The sequence below is a fragment of the Eleutherodactylus coqui genome, chromosome 2 (genome assembly GCF_035609145.1).
Source record: "Eleutherodactylus coqui strain aEleCoq1 chromosome 2, aEleCoq1.hap1, whole genome shotgun sequence".
Taxonomy (NCBI): domain Eukaryota; kingdom Metazoa; phylum Chordata; class Amphibia; order Anura; family Eleutherodactylidae; genus Eleutherodactylus; species Eleutherodactylus coqui.
The window spans coordinates 201,404,568-201,420,516 of NC_089838.1; the positions used below are offsets into that span (position 1 = coordinate 201,404,568).

Genomic DNA, 15,949 nt, shown 5'->3' on the forward strand with positions numbered 1-15,949 from the left:
TCGACCGACCCGACCGACCGACCGACCGTCCGACCGACCGATCCGAACCGACCGACCGACCGACCGACCGACCGACCGACCGACCGACCGACCGACCGACCGACCGACCGACCGACCGACCGACCGACCGACCGACCGACCGAACCGACCGACCGACCGACCGATCCGACCGACCGACCGACCGACCGACGATCCGACCGACCGAACGACCGACCGACCGACCAGACCGACCCGACCGATCCGAACCGACCGACCGATCCGATCCGACCGACTCGACCGACCCGACCGACCGACCGACCTGGACGACCGACCGACGACCGACCGACCGACCCGAACCGACCGACCGACCGACCGACCGACCGACCGACCGACCGACCGACCGACCGACCTACCGACCGACCGTCCGACCCGACCGACCGAGGACCGAAACCGACCGAGCCGACCGATCCGACCGACCGACCGACCGCCGACCGACCGAACCGAGCACCGACCGACCGACCGACCGACCGACCGACCGACCGACCGACCGACCGACCGACCGACCGACCGACCGACGACCGACCGACCCGAGCCGACCGACCGACCGACCGACCGACCGATAACCGACCGACCGACCGACCGACCGACCGACCGACCGACCGACCGACGACCGACCGACCGACCGCCGACCGACCCGACCGACCGACCGACCGACCGACCGACCGACCGACCGACCGACCGACCGATCCGACCGACCGACCGACCGACCGACCGATCCGACCGACGATCCGACCGACCGACCGACCGACCGACCGACCGATCCGACCGACCGACCCCGACCGACCGCCGACCGATCCGACCCGACCGACCGACCGACCGACCGACGCCGACCGACCGACCGACCGACCGACGCCGACCGATCCGATCCGACCGACCGACCGACCGACCGACCGACCGACCGACCGACCGACCGACCGACCGATCCGACCGACCGACCGACCCGACCGACCGACACCGACCGGACCGACCGACCGAGTCGACCGACCGACCGACCGACCGACCGACCGACCGACCACCGACCGACCGACGACCGACCGACCGACCGTCCCGACCGACCGAACCGAGACCGAACCGACCTGGATGTGATTCATTTGCACTTAAAAGATTACCACACCTGAATGGGTAGAGAAATAAATACTTAAATAGTCCACTGATAAAGATGTGAAGGTTTGATGGTCCCTAAATTAGTTTTAGGGGGTCACCAGGCCTGTGTGAAATCTTGAAGATTTTAACTTTTGTTTGTAACCTTTCCTTACACATAAGAGATACACCTATCATGTTTTACTTAGGCGGCAACAGCAGCCAACCTCTGTTGGAGAAGATGGGGTAGACAAAGATGCTAACTTTCCAAACCAAAATGAAGAGCAAAAGGTGAGTGTTTTACTCCAAGGTGCTTGGCCAAGAGGCATCACCCGGTTAGCATGTCACATTCTTCATGATTTTTGGAAGTACATGGCGTTACATGGCCACTAACGGGTCAGTGATCGTAGGGAAATCCACAGACTCTATTTACGTAGAGCATGTAATCAATGCCTTAGTTTACTCCCTTACAGATTAGTGCCTTACATGTAAGGACAGCTGTCATTGACTGAAGCAGACTTGGAAACTCTGCCTGCTCTATATGCTATGAGTGTCCGCTTTGACAGCTTACTCCTAGTTGGGATCTGAGATAACTCTCTTATCTTGGCTGTTAACCCTTGATATAGCATAATAGTGTCTGAAGCTGCCTACAGCTGGGAGCCACATGTGGAGGAAGGCTGAGATTCCCAAGCCACTGGGAATCTCAGCCTATTCACATTCCTGCTTTAAAGCAGCTTGCTTTACGAGTATTGGGGGGGGGGGGGGGGGGGGGGGGATTAATACATTTCTATAGCCTTTTTTTTTTTTTTTTTCTTTTTTGAGTCAGAGGAGTAGATCTAAATGAAATCGTATTATAAACCCACGCTGGCGGTAGTCCTAAATCCTTTCAGACAATGTGCCTCGTTTTCTCAATCCTATGTCATTTTATTTGTCTTGTAGTTTCTCAGCCTAGATGATGTAAGTGACCCCAATAAAACCAACGTGGATATGAAAAAGGACCACAATCCAAATGTAAGTTACCGTACAATTTTATTAATAGTTATATAAGTAAATGCTTTATGCAGTCATTTCTTTGTTCCCTGCTCCATTTCTAATCTTTTTCTTGGCCCATCTGCCTTAGTGATTTTTGGTTTTTCCGATATATATAATTTTTTTTTTTTTTTTTAAGCTGGTGAACATTGTTCCCCTTACACCAATGGCACTTGATCCTCCTGAGGAAACTGAAAAGAAAAACGACCCACTATGCAGGTGAGTGATTTTTACATTGCTTGCAGTTTTATATTAGCAAAAGCGGTATGCGGTGCCCAATGTGTTTTTTGGAGTGTGGCTCGTACTGGTGAAGCACTTTAAAACTGTGTGTGTTACATGTATGTGTGCATTTCAAACCATTGGAATTCTGCCAGTACAGGCACTCTTTGGCTGGAATTCTAGTTGTTGTGTTTCTGGAAACTTTTGATGCAGTTTTGTGGGATTCTTTTTTTTCTTAGCCAAACCTGAGAATGGTTGCATAAAAAGTATCTTTCTGTCATACGTGCTTTATTTTTCCATCCACTGCCACAAAATCTGCATGTGATTCTAGCCTTAATCGAAGTATTTTTTTTTTCTATAATTTTGTATATTTCAGCCGAAAAGGAGAAATCTTGGGCAGCAGGAAGGATTTCCGTATGAACACCTGCACTCCCCATGCATGTGGTATCTTCGTGTTTGAACTAGCTGCAATGTCCCCAACACAGTTTGCACAAAATGTTCAGAGAATGGAGGATGGCAGTTTTCAGCCAGGTACAAAATCTTTCTCAAGTATGTCTGACTTCTGTGTTGAAAACTCATTTTTGTGAAGAGCAAAGAAATTGCATATCTACTGATGTGTTGCTTTATCACTTTTCGTTTTGCAGATTATCTCCAATCTCTGTCATTTTAAAGGATTAGGCTGGGTTTCCACTGAATGTAAATCTTGCGAAATGACTGCGGCGGGACCGCACGGAAATCCTGCGAGATTTCCACAGCAGAAATGCAGCTTCAAAACTCGTGCCGTTCAGCGCAGGTTTTAAAGCGGCTTCGCCGCCTGTAGTCTGCTGGGGCCATCTCTTCCCCGTAGAGAGGAGAGAGAGCCTCAGACTAGACGGCACTAAAATTGACATGCTGCGGCTTTGATTTCCATGCGGCATTTCGGTTTCAGCGCGGTTTGGCCCCAACAGCTTGTCTGCAGTGTGTGGATGAGATTTTTGCAAATCTTGTCCACCTTGCTAGTTTATATGCAGCATTCTACATTGTATAAACACACTAATAGATCTATTAAGATAAGTGCTTATGTTTTACAGGTGCACAGAACATGGAAAATGATGGGAATGAAAATATGAAAGCTGAAGGTGCTGTACAAATGTTGAACTTCTCTGGTGATAATGGTGAGTCAGTTTCATTTTTACAGTGCCTGCACACGTAATGGTAGTGTGCTACTTAGCAAAATCTGCACACTGTTTTACTTATAATTCCTGTAGATTTTTGACACTGTGGCTTGTTTAAGCGAAGCATATTATGCAGCATTGCTGCAGCAGCCATATTTACCTATATACTAATACAAGGGCAGGTAAAAACATTACTTAAAACTTCATTTGGTGAAACACACCATACCTCAGCCCAGGTATATACAACCTAATCCAATAAAGAAAAATGTGCAGCACTCAAAAGATCCAGTGTAAAGCAGGCTTTATTTTCCATCATACATTAAAACAATAATCAGATTTACATGTGGGGAAAAAATACTGACGTGTTTTGGGCAATGAACACGTTCTTACTCATGGCTGTCTCTGCAATCGTGGGATCTAGCAGCAAAGAAAGCACATGGGAGGCTCAGCTGCATAGCTAGAGGTATAACCAGTAGAAAGAGGGAGATTGTGATCCTGCTGTATAGAGCTCTGGTGAGACCACATCTGGAATACCGTGTTCAGTTCTGGAGATCTCATTTACAGAAAGATATTGATAAAATAGAATGAGTCCAAAGACTGGCTACAAAAATGCTGAAAGTTATCAGGAAATAATTAGAGCCTAATCTGTATATCCTGGGGTACATGATCAAGCCTTTAATTATGTTCAGATCAGAAGTAATGTCAGGAAAAGAGTAGGAGATGCTTGGAACAAACTTTCAGTAAAATTGGTTGGAAAATTAACAATAAATAAATCAAGCATGTCTTAGATAAGCATATCTCCTATCTTAGGAGAAATAAAAGGAAATATAAGGGCAGACTAGATGGACTGGGGTCCTTTTTTATGTCATCAGTGCTTTTTTTTTTTTGTTTGTTAATACCTAACTAGGCAATTTGCATTCCTCTCGAACTTAGTCAAGCATGCACACACTATACAGTACATTCATTTGAAAGATGGATGTATAGCTATACACTGTATTTCTCTTATGTGTCATTGGGAGAGACAGCTGAAGACTATGGGTATAGCTACCGCCACTATGAGGTGGTCACTAAGCAAAAATTGTGATGGGCTCCTCCTGCAGGCACCAAGCTAACAAGTTTAACCTTGATGTCTGTAGGAGGCAGACCGGTTTTGTCACCAGTCTTCCATCACTTGGACTCTGGGAATACAGGGCTAGCAGGACTCTCCTTGTTAGCATGGTGAGGAGTACAGAGTAGAGTGAACAGTATTGACAGAAATGCATCTGTGTGAAGGACCCTTTCACTTGTATACATTCACTGAACAGAATTGGCTATATGATTACAGTCTTGCATCTATTTAGTTACTAACTCTATTTGCTTTAGAAATGCGATTGAAGGCATTTACATTCTTTTGGTTATGCTTTTCCATGTATAAAGGGCATGATCAGGAATTTATTCCACTGGACGATCACCATGAAGTAGAGAATGTTGAAATGGAACCTGCTGAACACATTGAGCGACAACAGGTAATAGGTTTTTGTATTCTTCTGCATCCTATGTGCATTGTGAAATACTCTGTAGTTTTGCTTAAAGATAATCTGATGGTACCAGATGTTTGATCATTAGAGTCTGTTCTGGCAGTGAAGGATTGTGCTTGTCATAGCAAACCCTATATCAGAACAGACATTTATTACATTAGTCTGTCACTTTTGTAAAAGTGTATACAATAGTGTACTTAGATTTATTTCAAGAGAAAATCATACTACATCGTGCAAAGACTTGTGTGTCAAATTTTAGACTATTTTCTTTTGGGGGGGGGGGACATTTTGGGGAATTCTTACTGTTAAATGCATACTTTAAGAGACAAATTTGCCCCCACTACCATATCTTTTATGGCAGTGACCTTTTATTGTTCTTACTTTTATCTTCGTAGTTGGATCCTTGGGATGGTGGGTGGGAGAAACGGAGGATTTCTTCTGTGTCTTGTTAATGTGAAAATTAAATAGTAAAACTTTTCGATAAGGACCTACTAATTAAAAAAAACAAAAAACCTGCGTCTTTGTACAGATTCAGACAGAAGAACGAAGATATATACTGCGAGAGACGGCGGAGAAGGAAATGCCAGCTTCAAATGTCCAGGTACTCTTATCTGTGAATATGGGGTAACGTTTCAATCTTGCGATAACCCCTTTGAGTTATAGACATATACAAGAAGTATAATTTTAGCACATTATTGTGGTGCAGAAAAATAGGGGACACGCGTCTCCTGGTAGATGACCTATCGCTGTCTAGGGAAAAAAATTGGATATTAACTGATATATTAGCCTTAGGCTGCCTGTCCACGGGCCTTGCGGTATCCCGGCAGATCTCCACTGTGGGAGCCGCCACCCAGGAGCATCTCCCTGACAGGCTGACCGTGGAGAATCGTGGCAATTCGCAGCATGTTGCGAATTGCCGCCCATGAGCGGAGAATTGCTATGATTCTCCGCTCGTGGACGGGGGGAAAGCTTTTTATTGCGTTCCCCGCGGTGAAAATATGCCCGTGGACAGGCAGCCTTAGGTCAATTTCACTTCTGCGTTGGAGCCTCCAGTCGGAGGTTCCGTCGCAGATGCGGCTCAAGATACCAGAAGAAAAATGCTGCATGCAGCACTATTCCGTACAAAAGCCGGGCAGCTGAGCGGAAATCGAACGGACCCCGTTATAGACAACAGGGTCAGTTTTACGCCGTTTAGTTCCGACCTCAAACAGAGCTGATGGCCGTAGGGATTCCCCTCTCCCTTTTCTATGTATGATACATTAGCCATTATTTGAATTAGTTCTTGTTTTTTTTTTAATCTAGAATCTTTTGGATCCTTGGGGCAGTTTAGATCCTTTTGAATCTTCTGAAGAAAAACCCTTCAAAAAAGGTTGACAATTCATAATCTCTTGGTTACTTTGCCTCTATTGTGTTTTGGGATTTGTGTCTGAACTGTTTTGTCTTTTTGTTTTTGTAAGGCAAGCACTATACAGTTCCTCGAGGGGTAATAGATGATTTATCTAATAACAAGAGAAAGAGGAGATTACCTTGCAAGTTACAAGACTTCATGAAGTGGTTCACATCTTCATGTGAGTATAATTCTACACACTAGCATGTCATGATTGTAGACGTTTGAAGAAATCTTGTATTATGAATAATGCAGCATAAATTTTCCATAATTTTTAATTAGTTTGGGAACCGCAAATTAATGGTTTTAAACTGGATCTGCCATGAAATGAACATATTTTACATTATTGTACTATTTTACTTTATTGTATTATGAAAAGAAATCGGAGACGTTATTGTAGTTCAAGACTACTGCTTTCTGTCTGGGAATGGAAATATATTTTTGTGTATATCAAGACCGTAAACGCGTGCCAACCTAGTACGAAGCTTGCTATGATTGTATCCGTTCTATACTCTATGCATTTTTTAAAAAAAAGTTAATACAATACAATGTAAGATAATGCACATTTCAGCAAAAACGGATATCACCAATATTCCCTTAATGGGGTACCGCTAGGGAAAAGTGATATGGAAAAGGACCTGGGGGTACTAGTGGATAGTAGACTAAACTGGAGTAACCAATGCCAGTCAGCTGCTGCAAAGGCAAATAAAGTCTTGGGGTGCATTAAAAGAGGTATAGGGGCGAGGGACGAGAACATCCTTCCATTATATAAGGCACTTGTCAGGCCTCACATGGAATACTGCGCACAGTTCTGGTCACCGGTGCTCAGGAAAGATGTTACAGTGCTGGAGGGGGTTCAAAGAAGGGCAACTAAACTAATACATGGAATGACGGGACTGGAATACCCAGAGAGGCTATCCAAATTGGGACTATTTACTCTAGAAAAAAGACGGCTACGGGGTGATCAAATGACTATGTATAAATACATTAGGGGACAATACAAGGATCTCTCCCATGATCTGTTCATACCCAGGACTGCAGCGGTAACAAGAGGGCATCCGCTACGTCTAGAAGAAAGCAGGTTTCATCACCAACATAGAAAGGGGTTCTTTACTGTAAGAGCAGTTAGACTGTGGAACTCTCTGCCTGAGGAGGTGGTGATGGCAAAATCCATAGAGGAGTTTAAAAGGGGACTTGATGTCTTTCTGGAGCGGAAGGATATTATAGGTTATAAATCCTAGTTTAATTGTTAATCCGGGAATACAGGCAGGTAGGAACTATTAGGGGTTGATCCAGGGAACAGTCTGATTGCCATTAGGGAGTCGGGAAGGAATTTTTTTCCCCAAAAGGGCTATTTGGCTTCTGCTCTTGGTTTTTTTTTTGCCTTCCTCTGGATCAACACAGGAGGATAGACAGGCTGGACTAGATGGACATTGTCTTCATTCGGCCTAACGGATTATGTTACTATGTTACTTTCAAACATGTGTTACAAAACGCTGCATTTGAACACGCAGTGTTTTACCGTGATTTCCCACAGCATTTTCTAACGTATCCCACTGAGTTTGACAGTGTTTTTAAGCGCACCCCATCATTGGGTAGTGAGCTGCGTTAAAAAGCACTAAAAACACAAAAATAGAGCAGAGTATTTGAAAATTGCGTAGTTAAAAACGACTTGTTTGAGCGCTAGTTTGCGAAGCTCCATTGAAATCAATGGAGGTAATGTATCACGCTTAGCGCAGCATTTGAAGCCCTGCACTAATAGCGGTAAAAAGCAGGCTGTGTAAGAGCGGCCTTACCCTGTAACCAACAGTGATAGGAAAAAGGTTTGTGCTGCTGTGGTTTTTAGCACATGGGATTGCCTGGTCTGCAATCGCCTATTGCTAAATCAGACAGGTATAGTAAGCGCCCTTATTATACCGGTCTGATTTTGTAGAGAGGCAAAATAAATTGAACACCAGCAAGACCTAAAAAAAAAGATAGTAAGCATGGTGGTATACTCCATTGGATGCTGTATATACAGTTTTTAAGCTTTAGAAGCATAACCTTTATGAGAAGACTGCTCTGTAACTACCGTACCCAAACCAAGAATTTTATTGCAGCACACAGATTTATGTACAGCTCAGTAGAGTCGAGCGATACGAGATGCTAAACTGTCAGTCTTCATGCCACATGTATGAGACTTTTTAATAGGGATTTCTCATCCTTGTCATTAGGGGACACAGGAAGACCTTAGGTATAGCTGCTGCCACTATGAGGCAGACACTAAGTAAGAAAAGTGTTCGCTCCCTCTACCATCTATAACCCTAAATGGGCTTTAGCTTGGTGTCCGCAGGAGGGAGACCACCTGCTCTGCAAGGCCTTCTCTCACGTTTTAATTTTCTTCTTATTAATTTGGGAATACAGGGCTTGAATTGGATCACCTTGTTCCTTCACATGAGGAGGGAGAACAGAGTGGCCCTAACCTCTCTGCTTTCTACCCCACCTCCAGTAGAAAAGCAGGCATAGATGGGATCTAACCCTGCTGTGGCCTGCTAGTGATGGGGTCCCCACTATGCCTGGCTGAGCCCTCTTTCTATCACTAAAAGGTAAAAAAGGCAACGTCCAAAAAAATGACACAGATTATATTCTATATAATCTGCAACTGACCAACTATGCCATCTAGCAGTTATATTCAGCCTTGCTGTGTCCCCCTAATAAACGTGACGAGTAATGGATGTTACGATGACCAACATCCTGTTTTTGCTACACGTTTAATAGCCTGCCTGCATTATGAATTTAGTAGGCCGGGTTGAATGAGTCAAGCTTTATGTCCTATCTGTTACCATTTTACTGTTGTGCAGTTACAAGTAATGGTGGCTTAAAGTCTCTGCTTGATGATTTTATTTTTGCAGCATGGGATGGAGCAGAAGCAGTGAAGACGAGAAGGAAAGGTCCAACATTTGCAGGTATGTTTAGACTGTATTTGTGCTTGGGCGTATACTATGAATGGTATGGAATAATTAGCTCTCAACTATTTAGTTTGTCTAACATAAGAACTGGCCTTGTTGCCTATAGCAAGCAATCACTGTGTAGTTTTCAAGTTGACATTAAAAATAAAATCTGGTCTCTGATTGCTAGGAACCACAAGGACAGTTTTTGTTATACAAGTTTGATAACTGTCTGAATGTTTCTAAGGGTGTGTTGACACGGCAGACTCGGACACAGAATTCGCAGTACGGATTCTGCCTCTAAAACTGCAGCTAAGCCATGTTTCGGCTGCGGATCCGCACATGAATTTAGCCCTTTCAAAATCCACATGTTGAATTTCCAATGTGATTCGTCGTAGATTCCCAATTAGAAAGTGACATCACAACGTGGAATCGTGTTTGAAATTCCGTATGCAGGCTTTGCCCGTTGATTGGGCTATACACGCATGCCGATTGACAGCAGAGTATTTGGCTTAGCTGCTGACTTCTGCCATTTTTTTTTTATAGCCGGATTATTCTGTCAGATTCTGCTGTGTGGATATACCCTAAGGGCTCACTTGAGCGTATTTAGGCTGCATATTACGTATTTTTTAAAACTGTGAGGGTAAAAAAAAAAACACAGCATGTCCTGTTTTGATGTGCATTTTACACACTCATATACTATAATGCACAACGAATATGCATGCTACATGCACATTTGGTGTGTAAAATGCAGCCAAAATACGCTCATGTGAGTGAGCCCCAAGGCTTTATTTACACGCAAAGAATATCGCTTAAACAACCACATGACTGAACAAACTTCAAGCAAGCTGCCAACATTTTTGAATAACAAATTAATTGCTTTAATCATCTGTGTTTTCCTCTGCGAGTTGTTTGCTCAGCTGGATGTGTGTTTAGGCGACTTTTCTTGCATAAACACTTTGCCCAGCTGAGCAAATATCTGGCAGTCACATTCCATTGTTTTCCTCCTGGCTGAGTAAATACTGTACGAATTGAATATGCAGAGCAAAACAAACCCATAGCAAAGCCGCTGAACACACTGCATTCAAACTAAAAGAATTTCCAGAGGCCAAACGATGAATTTTATGCCAGCCTAAAAACCTTGGCTAACGGCAATTGAACGAATTGTACACGACTGCCTGTGTTTGCACGTTACCATTGCTGATTTTCAGACATTTGAACAAATTTTGAGCGATAATTGTTGCATTTAAAAGGGCGTTAAGGGTGCGGGTGTCTTTATGAGCAATGGATGTTATTGTATGCCTTAGAGTTGCATTCATCTGCAGTATGCTATAAACGCTGTGTGACTACAAACTGCAGGTGGCCATAAATATTTGTATAAGGCTTTGTAGGGGCCATTTAATCTCTACTACATGTTCAGCAGATGTTGTTGAGAATCTCACATGTTGAAATTCAAAATGCCCTGATTCTTTTGTTGTCAAGGGAGATAAGCCGCTACTAGAGCTACTGCCTACCACCCCTCTTAATGAGAACACATTCAAGCTTGGCCAAACCAAGGGTGCATGTACAGTGGTGATGGGAAGAAATAGCTGTCGGATAAAATAATTTTGTTTTTGTGTTCCTATAATCTGAAACTCAGAAGGGTGTTAGGGTGTTGAAGCCTCATGGTTCGTTAACGGGTAAAGGGGTGCAAGTTCCACCCATCACGACAATCAATGTACAGATGAGACTTGGAACAGCACACCAGAGTATAATGCTGAAGTGTATTTATTGAATCCACACAAAAAAGCACCCCTCAGTGAGTTGTTCTTTTTTCTAAAGTTGCGTAGCATTTTTGTTGTTCAACCTTTTGCCAGGCATGAAGCAATCGGGGAGTAGTAGGCTTGGCCGAAGCTCTAATATGCAAGTAGAAATACCAGTAAAGAATTGTGCTAAGCTGTCATAGGTGGGAAATATAATTGGAAACCCATCAATTTTATATATTTTCGTCAAGCAAAGCTGTAGAACAGCTTTTTTTTTTTTCTTTCTTTGTTTTTCTTTGTATTTTTGGGGATATACAGCTCTGTGATCACCGTGTGTGATAGATAATGCACTAGTTTTATATTACAGGACTTTACAGATACAGTCCCAATTTATGTTTTTTTAATGGGGAAGGGGTGTGTTTTTTGCTAACTACAGTGCTATGCTGAATATTGCAGCTAGAGCTTGCATTGTGATATGACTTTGGGCTTTAATATGAAGCCTAGATCTGAGTCTGGGGTTGGCATTTAAGTTCATCGTGTCTTTGACAGTGAGTGACATGATTAATACTCTTGTAACCCAAGCCTATTGTGTTATCTTGCAGATATGGAAGTGTTGTACTGGAAGCATGCTAAGGAACGTCTTGCTGCACAGAGACAACTCCAGAAAAGAATGGTAACTGTTCTGAATACTGGCTGAAAAGTTACAGTGCAGTGGTTATATATTTTCTTTGATTTTCTTATCAGAGTGTGTGTTGTCTTTGACTACATTCACCCTTGTGAACCAGCCGCTCTCTGCTTTCCGTTGTTCGGCTCCGTCTTTGGAGCCAAATAGCTAAAATACTGAATCTCAGAGGCATAGGACAGACCCCATAAGGGTCGAAATAGTGCAGCTGGTTTTGCTGTTGCGTCTGAGTTCTTATGCTGGAGGCTTCAAACTAAGATTTCAAGGCAGATGTGAATGTAGCCTTGATCAGTTTAGCAGTGAAAATATCCCTGATTTTATTAGTGGGTTAAACAGAAAAGGGATTACACTGACAAGAAATAATGCACCCCTTTTAAATACAAACCCTACCACTATATACCATATAATATATCCTAGTGTAGGGTTTTATTTACATGTGATTTTCTAATAACCTCACATTTTTCTTAGGGACCACAATTTGCAAAGGTGGCAGAATTGCTAGCTGAAGACCCAGTAAATAATGTAGAAGAAGTACTTGATGCAGACTATCTGGATCATGATGATGGTGCAGGTGTGTGTGTGTAAGATTTAATATGGTCATTGCTGGGGGCTGTTGCACAAAATGGGATACGGACTTGGGGTCAATTCATTCTGTATTCATTAGACGGCACACACCACAATATAACCTACGAGCCTATTCACATGAACAATTTTTAACACTAACCAATGATGCATGTGAAAAAAAATATATCACTGCCTGCCCTATTCTTGCCTGTTTTTACAGACAATTAGACCGTGCAGTGTTCAGTGTCCATGGAGAATGGACAGCCCAAGGATGGGTGTCTGATGCAAATTGTACCACAGTTTCTCAAGCACAACTCATGTGGCCATGTGAATCCAGCCTTGCTATACTAAGCTTGTACAGTGTATATATACTATAAATGCTGTCTAAACCCCATTAATCGGTCGCTACCCGAAACTGTGTAGACTGCTGGGTAATGATGGGGAGAATGTATAGGACTGCATGTAGAATATGCATAAGTGTGGGCTCAGAAAATATTTTACAAATGGCTTTTACTAGAATGAAGTATTAAATGGTATCATGAAAACCATGCTTATCAGATTGAGCATAAATAACCTCTCTTTGTATTGCACACTTTTCATTTCGGCAGATCTCTCAGACCATGAAGATTTAGGTCTGAATGTTCCAGCTAGTCTGCATGAAGAGCCAGCTTGTGCGAATGTCGGTAAGGCATAATCACATTGTTCGTGCTAGCTATCTTCAGTATTATGTGACGGTCTTCTATGGTATAAGTGAAGGGAGCGTGCTAATATAATTTAACCAGCAGTAATGGCAATAGTCCTAGTTTAGCACTACAGCCAAGAAGGGAGTACGGCATCAGAATTTAGACAGTATATTGTCTAAAAAGCTGCACCTTTTGCGGTCCACATGTTTATGGTATTATTTAACTCTTCAGTAGAGCTGAGCTGCAATATCAAATGCAACACATCGAGTGGAGCTGTTTTATGGAGGAATGTAGCCATGCTTTAGGGTATGTCCACACTGGTTTGCAGTATTCAAAAGTACACAGCAAGAGAATTTTTTGATATGCCTCCAATGGGTGTCACTGTATACAGTGGCACCTGTCGTCTGTAGGATCCCATTGTTTAAAAAATTGCATACTACAAAGTATACACTTCTTTTTGCTGGATGGTATATTGCATATGGACATATCTGCCTGATATGTTGGATTTTGTAGCTAGAAATCTCAGTATGCTTCCACCGGAAACTGCAGGTTTACAGGTATAAAATGGGGCTGCGCAGATTTTGTATGGGTGCTTTTCCATTTTAGCTCTGCTTTTGAGGCATTACATGGTATACATACTGAAACCTATAGGGACACTGAGATGAGGCTTGGAGACAGCATAATAACTTCTTGATTGCACCTGTCTCTAGTGCAGCAGCTGCTAATTTAGGTTGGAAATGGATTATAAAAACTTTTGCTAGGTCTTTAGACTATTTTAGTTTATATTTGTTTGTTTCTTTCTAATTTGATGAATTTTAGATTTGCTTCTCCTGGCTGTGATATACAGTAATGCTGCCTGCCCACGGGCGTAGCGATTATCCCACAGCAGAGCTGCCGCCAGGGAGCAGGAGACAGCTGACTGTTTCCGCACTGAGCCTATCTCACAGATAGGCTCACCACAGCAAATCGCAGCATGCTGCAATTTGAATCCCGCAAGCGGAGAATCTCTAGGATTCTCCGCTTGTGGACGCTGCGGCTGCTCTTTCCATAGCAACGCTATGGAAAACTTCAGACAGCGTGATTCGCCGGCGATTTATCGCTGGTGGAATCACGCCCATGGACCTGCAGCCTAAAGCTGTAAATGACAGCACTTTGTCCTTTTGCAGATCCAATGGACCTCCAGGACCAGATGACGTATGAGGATCTTGTGAGAAGAAATGTGGTAAGTGCAGTATATTATGTGAACTTCTGTATAGGGATAAATGGATTACTATAATAACCTTCTCTGAAGGTCAGGGACTTTGTTAGCTGGTATTTTAGGAGGTTTGAGAAGTTAATGAATGCATGAGGATGACCTTTTTGATAGTCTATTTTTCATTAATGGCTCAACATATTTAAGCAGCTCTATATAATGCAGCAATGCTTTTGTAAATGCTGCCTTAGATCTAATATAGGCTTTCAAGCTGCATTTTTTTAATGAGCTTAGGTGTCTTGGGTGTAAAAGAGGTTTTTGTTCATAATGGGACTTTTTTGTTAATTTTTGGGATGGTTCCATTTAAATGTTACTGAACAAAGTGATTTCTATTTCATTATTTTAGGAGTTATTTATTGCAAATTCTCAGAAATATGCACAAGAAACAGTGCTTTCCTTGCGTGTGCGAGAGTGGGAGGATAAAATGGGACCGCAACTTCAAGAACAGGTATTGCCTAAAGAATGAACTGTCTTTACCTCAAACCCAACTTCGGTGTTGTAGTTTACATTTTTAGTTTTAACAACTTAAAAGTTAAAGCGGAACACGCCTTTCTATTTGTATGTAGAAATAGGCAGTTAGAAGCCCTGGGGTTGCCTACAGTTTTGTAACCCCTTTTACTTGAGATTTCAGTGGCTCTTTTCTCTCTCAGGCTGGATTAACCATGGCCGAATTACCTTGAACAACTACTATGAGGCAGAGAGAATTAAAGAAGTAATCTTTGTCTGCTATGCATCGGTCTAACTGGGCCTCCTTGTTAATGTTTCCCCTTTGTAGCCCAGGGTCACAATCTCCTATCCATGATGGCTAAATTAGGGACTTGCTGGCTGGACTATTTCACTATTACTATGCACAGTGGTTTGCTTGTGATATGGTCCTCTATGCCCATCGGCATACCCAGCTACATGGAGAACTGCTGCTGCAACCTGTTTTGTTCTGCAGGTTTTCTTTCCTTTTAGGGCTCATGTCCACGGGCAAAATATGATTTAAGATCCGCAGCGGATCTCCCGCATGCGGATCCGCATCCCATAGGGATGCATTGACCACCCGCGGGTAGATAAATACCCGCGGATCGTCAATAAAAGGGATTTAAAAAAAAATGGAGCATGGAAAAATCCGGACCATGCTCCATTTTCGTGCGGGTCTCCCGCGGGGACGGCTCCCACGGGCTTCTATTGAAGCCTATGGAAGCCGTCCGGATCCGCGGGAGACCTAAAATAGGAATTTAAAGTATTTACCATCCGGCGCGGGCGGGGAAGGTCAGCTGTTCCTCACGGCCGCATCTTCCTTGCTTCGGCTCGGCGGATGTGCCCGGCGCATGCGCGCGGCACGTCGGCGACGTGCCGGCGACGTGCCGCCGGCGTCAGGAATTCATCCGCCGGCCGAAAATGAAGATCCGGCCGTGAGGAACAGCTGATCTTCTCCGCCCGCGCCGGATGGTAAATACTTTTAAATTCTTATTTTCAGCGCTCATGTCCGCGGGGCAGGAGGGACCCGCTGCAGATTCTACATGTAGAATCTGCAGCGGATCTGATTTTCCCCGTGGACATGAGGCCTTAGGGTTTTCCTCTCTCCTGACACCCCTTGTATAAATGTGAAGCTTGCTCTGTCACTTTCCTACATGTGCAATACAGGGTTTACTAGTGAGTCTTCCCATAACACAAGAGATCACTGGT

General features: G+C 43.6%; 1 protein-coding gene across 1 annotated transcript in view; it reads left to right on the forward strand.

Moving 5' to 3' along the window:
- Window positions 1-15,949, forward strand: part of NCAPH2 (non-SMC condensin II complex subunit H2) — a 30,056-nt gene that overhangs the window by 8,660 nt on the left and 5,447 nt on the right. The window contains exons 5-19 of the mRNA XM_066592214.1: window positions 1,329-1,410; window positions 2,059-2,130; window positions 2,288-2,367; window positions 2,744-2,898; window positions 3,438-3,521; window positions 4,938-5,026; window positions 5,568-5,639; window positions 6,341-6,407; window positions 6,496-6,606; window positions 9,317-9,370; window positions 11,697-11,767; window positions 12,245-12,347; window positions 12,949-13,023; window positions 14,190-14,245; window positions 14,622-14,723. Of these exons, the coding sequence (XP_066448311.1) occupies window positions 1,329-1,410; window positions 2,059-2,130; window positions 2,288-2,367; window positions 2,744-2,898; window positions 3,438-3,521; window positions 4,938-5,026; window positions 5,568-5,639; window positions 6,341-6,407; window positions 6,496-6,606; window positions 9,317-9,370; window positions 11,697-11,767; window positions 12,245-12,347; window positions 12,949-13,023; window positions 14,190-14,245; window positions 14,622-14,723 (1,273 nt within the window). The remainder of the gene's footprint in view (window positions 1-1,328; window positions 1,411-2,058; window positions 2,131-2,287; window positions 2,368-2,743; window positions 2,899-3,437; window positions 3,522-4,937; window positions 5,027-5,567; window positions 5,640-6,340; window positions 6,408-6,495; window positions 6,607-9,316; window positions 9,371-11,696; window positions 11,768-12,244; window positions 12,348-12,948; window positions 13,024-14,189; window positions 14,246-14,621; window positions 14,724-15,949) is intronic.